Here is an 8260-nt window from a genome sequence, read left to right as displayed (position 1 = left end):
CAGACTAAATATCTGGTGGCTTATTTCATGTTGTAGCAGCAGCTGTTCAGTAAAGTAAAGAAAATAAGCTGGGTTTTTTTTGTTTGTTTGTTTTATTTGTCAGACTTTGTAAAAGCAGAAGTGAGAAGAGGATATGATTAGATGCTGAGGTGGAGCTCAGCTTGTTTCTGCTTGACCTTAATTGTTTGTAGTATATATGATGGGCCTCAAAAGGTCACTTTCTGAGCTACTACTACTAAGAAGGATAAAAATTAGCCTTTATCTAATCTTTCTTTCTTATTTAAAAAAAAATCCACAAAGGAGGGAAGTAAATAGAATTTTGTGACTTTATAAGTCTTCTTAAAAGATACAAAGCTTCATGGATTGTAACAACGTAATAATTTATCAAGCATATTTAAAATATTTAAGTATTATCAGAAAATTTAAATATGCAAAGTATTACCATTACTTTTTTAAATCAATTATCTCTTGGAATTTAGACATTACAGAAATGTGTGTTGTTCATGTTACAAAAAACAACCCTTCTAATTCCACCATGTATGTTCCAGTATGCTACAAGTTACGATACTCTATATGGTGAAGCCGTCAATGCCAGCCTGAGGCTGTACCTGAATCAGATGAGTTAAAGACTCAACTTTCTCTGCCATTAAGAGCTGCTGGCACTGACACTGTACTAAGTAAAACCTCCATTGAAGAAATATTGAAATCAACTCAAAGTCAAACTGTGTATAACTTTATTTCTGCCAGTGTTGTAATGCTGGTTGATTTACTGCAGAGGGCAGACTGAGCACATCCACTATTAATACATAATTTAAAAACAATATGTTTAATATATTTTGATCAGAAAAACACATTTAAATCTGCCCGTGTCCTTTATACATGATAAATAATCTCTGCAGACACATTGAGTGAGATCATGCCTCAGAGCACAGCTGTCACCTCATCTTACAGACTCTTTTCATAGTTGTGATTGCGGTTCTGCTGCTGTTCTTCACTGATAGGAAGTCAAAGCTAGACCAACTAACTTGTGTTGCCATGAAGCGGAAAATAGTCCATGCAATTTTGAAAAATAGAGCAATAAAACCAATTATCCCATCATACTTCTTGTAGTTAATGAATAACTTACTGATTCATTCATTTTGCTGGTAATAGTGATTGTCTCAAGAAATGAACTGGTTGATCTGTTGTTTCTACAAATACCTTTTTTCACTCCTTTTTGTCACTTTGAACATACGTGATAAACATCAGCTCTACTCTTACTGCCGATCACACTGTGGTTTGTGAAAGTCATAATCTACCGAAACTCCTGCCTGACCTCATCTCTCAACCTGACCTAATTTTCTCCCAACTTAAAACCATGTGTCAGTCCAATCACACACCTCACCTCTAACTTGCTGATCTCAAACGTGTGCATGTATGAGATGTGCAACCCAACCACAGCATTGTTATTTCTACATTCATAGATTATGTGGTTATTTTCTCTTTATTGAAATGTGTATTTCTCCTATCATGTGTTGGGTTTAAGGTCTCTTTGCGTTTTATGTAGTTGAAATAAATATATTTGAAATAATAAAGAAAAACTTTATTTGTGATAAGAAAAAAACTGAATGAAATGACTGCTGGATAATGAATCGCAGGGATCAGAGTTTTACAGTTGTTAACCGACGTTACTGCAAAGTATCACAGGTTGGGTCTCTGACCCAGTGCTCTGAGTACATTTGGTATTTGTCTCAATTGTGATTAGTTCATGTGTCATTCCTATTTAGCTTTTAGTTGAGGTTAAAGGCAGTCATTATTTATTGTGTCCTTGGTTTCTGTGTTTGGGTTCTTGTATCGTTCATCACATGTTAGGTCTGTTAAGATCTGTTTTCATGTCTAGTTTCAGTGTTTCCTGTTTTATTTATAAGGAGTCGTGTGTTCTTTGTTCACTGTATTTAGTTTCACTTCCCCTGTCATTAGACTCATGTCAGTCAGCTGTTACCCCGTGTGTTCCCATTTCCCCTAATCACCTCCTGTGTGTTTAAGCCCTCTGTTTCCAGGCCAAGGGTTCATGTCACGTTTCCTCATGTCAGGTCCATGTTCCTGTTGTAGGTTTTTATTTAATTTAACTCACCCGGTTTAGTTTATTGTTAGTCTTGCCTTTTGCTTGCAGTTATTTTGCCAGCCTCAATAAATGACTCATTTTTGGTTATTCAAGTCAAGTTTTGTTTCATCTGCATTTGGGTCCACCTTTCACACTACACTACACTTTGTGACACAAAGGCTGATTTACTGGTTTTCAGGTCTAGCAATATGGAGTTTTGATCCTGCCTCAGACTGAGTATTTTTGTGTAGTCTGTATTATGTTTGTCATGTTTAGCATGAGTTTTATCCGTCTTGTCTCTGTGTTTGGAGATTACTTACACCTCCATTCAGTTCCTCAGTGTACATAGCCCAGTCTTCCCCTTTATTTTTGCAGAAGCATCTCTGTAGCTGTGTTGTGGTAACTTTTCTCTGATGTGCTTCCCTAATTTTGTCTTTCTGCTTTTTACCTGGTTGTGTGGTTGTTTTTGGAGTATTGTTTCCTCTTCAATAATATATCGATCATATTTAGGCACTGAAAACAGTGCCTAAATGCCTTGCCTTGCTTTGGTTCATGTGTTTTGAAACTACTTGGTTAATTTTTGAAAAAGACATTTTAAAATAGGACTCCTGATTGTTGACAAATTGAGTATCACTAAAGACTATAAAGTATATCTAAAGTGGAATGTGTGTCTATATCTAAGCTTTACAACACTGTCAGGCCGACTGTAACATCACTGGTCTGGTTCAAATCATCTCTCTGGCCAATCGGTCTTTACTTGGCACTTTTTTTTTACTCCTTTTTACTCCTTTACACCTAAGACTTTCTCTTGCAGACACCTTTGTGCAACCCACCTCCTCCCCATCACCACCCCTCCTATGTCACTCAGGCTCCACCACCACCACAACCACCAGGGGTTTCTTGCCTAATCCCTATCACCGATAGGAATCCATTATGCTGTGATGGGCCATTGGAGTCTAACCACCAGTCTGAATTCTGTACATGAATCAATCATGTTCAGTTCATTCTAATCATCTGTCTTTACATTTGTTGAACGGCTAACATTTTTCAGAGACTGAAGCAGTTCCTTGCTCCACCCACAAATAGGAAACTGAAACACTGAAGCTTAAGCTGACACGAGATCAACTTGGTTACTGTGGAAACTACTTTAGTAAAGTTAAATGATTACATTAATTAGCATTGAGTTGTAAAAGAAATAGTAGAAAGTAGTAGTGGTAGTGGTAGTAAAACTGCTTTAGGAACAGGAAGACAAACAGGAAGACGCCCCTGCTCTCAGTTTTCACACTTTAGTATTCAGTCTGCAGCACAACATCATGGTGTTCAGAGCTGCCTGCATCAAGCTGTGTGAGTACGGTCTTACATCCACAATAAAACTCAGCAATATAAAGGTTAAAAATGTCAGTAATTATTAAGATTAAGATAAAGTATTTATTTTAATAGATCTTTAATTCTCTTCAGTGATAACTGTCAAGATCCTGCTGTGTGCACATGATGACAACGTTGGTGAGTCCCAGCTACCTGCTCACTGATATCAGTATTTTTTTTGCAATTGTTTGATGGAGAAGTAGATAATTTAGAAATTAGATGTAGGACATGTGTTCATCCCTCATGTATATTTAGTCAATGTATATTTGATACATATTTGCCGTTATTTTTATCTGTTGTTATTTTGTTCTGTATAGTTTGACAACATTTTTATTAAACAATAAAACTGAACTGAATTTCTCCTTTTCCTTATCTCAGGTGCAGTTTTTCTTCGTGTTGTTCCAAACAGATCACAGTTCTTTGAATATGAGCCAGTAACTTTTTACTGTGAGGGCGTCTCTCATTATAACATTGTACATAAGTTGAGAGGGAAAATGAAATCATGCAGCTACACTAATGAGAAAACAACAACAGGATCGTCCTGTTCTATAAAAAATCTTTATACAGACGACAGTGGAGAGTTCATATGTGAGACTGGAGGAGGGGAGAAAAGCAACATTATCAACATCACTATTACTGGTAAGTTTCCATTTAGTAAGCAATATGCTGTCATAATCAAACACATCATTGAATAGATTTATACATGTTGGTTTTCAGCTGGTTCTGTGATCCTGGAGAGTCCTGCTGTTCCTGTGATGGAGGGAGAAGCTGTGACTCTGAGCTGCAGAAACAAGACAACTTCCTCCAACTTCACAGCTGAGTTCTACAAAGATGGAATCCTCATCAGGAACAGCTCCACAGGATACATGACCATCGGCAGAGTTTTATATTCTCATGAAGGACTTTACAAATGCAGCATTTCAGGAGCTGGAGAGTCACCAGTGAGCTGGCTGAATGTCACAGGTCAGAACACATGAGAATCAACAAAGTTTTAAAATAAATTCCATAGATACATTTGACTGCTGTCATTCAAATCTGTAGCTTTTTGAAATACTGTGGAATTTCCAGTGTGCAGTGTTAAAGGTACACTTTAAGGAAATGGAACAGGTGTACTAAACTTTCACATACCCTCTGACTGATTTTTATCTTCCTGTTTGACCTTTTTTTTTGCTTTTTTTCCAATTTTTTCAAAAGATAAATTAAACGACTTTATTCATATTTACAAATATATTTAAATATATTTACAGATAGTTCCAAAAAGGAAAGCCATCCTGCCACACCTTGGATTATTGTCACTGTTTTATTGAGTGTTGTGTTGGTGGTGGGGGCACTGCGTCACTTTGGGAAAGATTACTGGGACAGAGGTAAAGAAAATAACAAACATTATATTTCATGTAGAATTTTGTGCTCATTGTTTTGCTGTTTTGAAATTCTCAAAAGGCATACAGTACTTTGGAAAAGTCCAGATCAACGGCAAATGGAAAGTACTTGAAAGAATCATGATAAGATCCAACAAAGACCTGAAAGATTAATCTGTCTCTTCAGTTAGTCTTCAGAACTATTTCTGAAGACTACTTAAATAAATTACAAAGAAGCTTTCCTAAGAAACTTTAGACTGTGTTCAAGAATAAAGGTGCTTATACTAAATATCTTTTAAACACACTATTTTTTTTGTCTTTTACGCTACATTTCCATGTATGTTTTTACACATTTAAGTAAATTGCCTCAACTGTTTCCAAATTCTTTTAGCAAAATACAAAGAAATAGCAGTGGCTCATGACTTTTTTATAGCACTGTTGTTGTCTAAAGTTTTAAAAATACCTTTATTTTTTCCATGTTGTTCACCGGTGACGTTGTTTTTCTTCCTTGTACTATAGCACTGCTCTATCTGTCAAGTAAGGTGCGTACTTCAGATTCAACAGAGCGTCAAACAGGTCAGAACACAAACACTGTTTAATTACCCATGTGTATGGCATCCTGCAAAAGACTTAACTATGCTAAAATAACTTAACTTACTCTCTTTTGGAACCTATAAAGTACTTTAAAACCAAGCGTTAACAGGCACCAAACAGGAAAGCCAAGAACTATTTATTAGGATGTGCTCTTAATTGTTATTGTATTAATAAATAAAAACTTGTGTCCTTTTGACCAACTTGAAATAAATACTTGGTTAAAGTAATATACATTATAAGATTTTTAATTGTGAAAAACAGAAGCTAAATGTCCTGACATAAAAAAAACTCTATTTTGTCTCAAGACTACTGTTGTCTTTTAATGTTTTATGTTGTTGTTTTTTTAATCACAGAGGCCAGTGCACCTAATGCAAGCAGAGCAACATACGCTACTGTAAATAAAAACAGGAAAAAAACAGGTAATGTCATGTAAATTATAGCTATCTCCTGTTAAAAAATAACTTATTGTTAAGTTTACACTAACAGAATTTAAGTTGATATAACTTTTATTCCAAATTTGATTTATGAAGTCAAACAAGACTTGTTTGTCTGGTATTGCCTTACCCTTTCTTGTGATGTGTATCTGTTATTGCTAAATGTGTAGGCGGTGGTGAGAACATGAGTTTCCTGGACTTGTGCTTCAAATAAAAACCACAGTGCTAATACAGTTCAAGCATGTCTTTTAGACGCGCATCTAGAGTGAGAGGTGTGAGTTTGCTTTGTACAGCTCAAAACTAAAAGTGGCATACAGTGAAATTTTGTATTCTGTTTAGAATAAACTATAAATTAAACAAAACAAGAATAGGAACATGATATAATCAATATTCAATCATCTTACTCATTTTGAAAAGACAAAAACAATGTATATAGCATAAAAATGTATAAAACTGCAGGTATTGCCTTATATGTATATTAGACATTTCTAAAATGTCAAATTTGACGTAATTAACCAAAAATACAGATTTTCTTCATTGTTTTCAACATATTGATATCCTCACTTTACTCTCACTCTATGTCTCCTTTAGATGAAGATGGATTGTCTTCTGGACCCTGTTACTACCTCGTAGAACAGGAGTACGCTGAAGTAAATGAAGGTGAGACTTGTTATGACTTGTTAAAAGCCATTTGTATTCAGATCAACCACTATTAAATACATTATCAATTAACCTATAATAATGTAAGGCAATATAAGTGTTTTATTGAGTAGAAATTGGTTCTATCGACTGATTTAATTCTGTTGTCAAAACAGAACCAGAAAAGTCCACTGCAAGAAGAACTTCGTCACATGTCTATCAACTTGTGGCAGATGACGCTTTTTATTCTGTATTACAAGAGGTAAGACTGAGGCAGTGGTGTTATATTGCAGATAATATATGATGAATACAAAAGAGTGGACAGTTAATACAGATTTCAATACATTAGTACTTTTCAAAAAGTACTTTTAACGTTGGCAACTTATTTTACTGAAGTTATTTTACTGAAAGTACAGGCTTGGAAATGTATTAAAAATAAAGTAAAAAGTAGCTCCTCATTAGGACATTTGAAAAAAAACCCCACAAAAACAAAAACAGTTTGTGTGTTTGCTGGGCTGATAGAAACGCTGCATTTGAAATTGCCTGCCACTTAAAGATGCTAGTTCCTTTTCTGTAGGGCTGTAGGCACCACAACTGCATATATGTTATAACTAATTCCATCTCTTTGTGTGCAGTAAGCCATGGTTATGGATACACCAGTAAGATTGTACTTTGCATCAAAAGAAATTGCCTGGAACGGGAAAAACTGAGAAACTGCAGCAAATCCAGTCCACCACCCATGATCCTGCTGCTCATCAGAAGGACCAGAAGCAAATAGGCAGCAGTTCAGAGATGGACAGCCTGTTTCACTACTGATCATCTTAGAGTGGTGATAAACCACTATCCTGATCATCTGATTGTTATGATGTCTGTGTTATATTGTAGATGCCCTGTAAAGTGGCCTAACCCTACATGGACTTATGCAAGGCCTAATGTATTTATTTTATATTTTGTGAAATAATAACTAAAACAACTCTGGTCTTTCAGGAAACATTTGTATTTTCTGTCTGGCTCAAATGGCAATGAAGTTACAAGCATTTAAAGAGTTTTTGTAAAATGGGCCCACCTCTGGACCCATTACTCATTTCACTTTTTTAGTGAGTCCAAATCCATTTGGCCGTATCAAATGACATAAGAGGTCTCACTACACACACACACAATGGCTTGCAAAAGTATTTGGCCCCCTTGAACTTTTCCACATTTTGTCACATTACAGCCACAAACATGAATCTATTTTATTGGAATTGCACGTGAAAGACCAACACAAAGTGTTGTACACGTGAGAAGTGGAACGAAAATCATACATGATTCCAAACATTTTTTACAACTAAATAACTGAAAAGTGGAGTGTGCGTAATTATTCAGCCCCCTGAGTCAATACTTTGTAGAACCACCTTTTGCTGCAATTACAGCTGCCAGTCTTTTAGGGTATGTCTCTACCAGCTTTGCACATCTAGAGACTGAAATTCTTGATCATTCTTCTTTGCAAAACAACTCCAGCTCAGTCAGATTAGATGGACAGCGTTTGTGAACAGCAGTTTTCAGATCTTGCCACAGATTCTCGATTGGATTTAGATCTGGACTTTGACTGGGCCATTCTAACACATGGATATGTTTTGTTTTAAACCATTCCATTGTTGCCCTGGCTTTATGTTTAGGGTCGTTGTCCTGCTGGAAGGTGAACCTCCGCCCCAGTCTCAAGTCTTTTGCAGATTCCAAGAGGTTTTCTTCCAAGACTGCCCTGTATTTGGCTCCATCCATCTTCCCATCAACTCTGACCAGCTTCC

The 8260-nt window shown here is 36.0% G+C and overlaps 1 protein-coding gene across 1 annotated transcript; it reads left to right on the top strand.

Annotated features, from left to right (window-relative positions):
• The first annotated feature begins 3321 nt into the window (after positions 1 to 3321).
• LOC146390099 (putative high affinity immunoglobulin gamma Fc receptor IB) lies at positions 3322 to 7616 on the top strand. The gene is made up of 10 exons (XM_084923166.1): positions 3322 to 3427; positions 3542 to 3586; positions 3827 to 4087; positions 4166 to 4411; positions 4696 to 4812; positions 5326 to 5382; positions 5754 to 5819; positions 6426 to 6494; positions 6650 to 6735; positions 7109 to 7616. The coding sequence occupies exons 1-10, from the start codon at positions 3397 to 3399 to the stop codon at positions 7109 to 7111; spliced, it is 981 nt and encodes a 326-aa protein (XP_084779292.1). The 5' UTR covers positions 3322 to 3396; the 3' UTR covers positions 7112 to 7616.
• The last annotated feature ends 644 nt before the right edge of the window (positions 7617 to 8260 follow it).

Source organism: Perissodus microlepis, chromosome 3, assembly GCF_051167445.1.
Source record: "Perissodus microlepis isolate ML-2025 ecotype Zambia chromosome 3, ASM5116744v1, whole genome shotgun sequence".
In the NCBI taxonomy this organism is placed as follows: Eukaryota; Metazoa; Chordata; class Actinopteri; order Cichliformes; family Cichlidae; genus Perissodus; species Perissodus microlepis.
The sequence above is the reverse complement of the archived record's forward strand: the minus strand, read 5'-3'. Positions and strand labels throughout refer to the sequence as shown.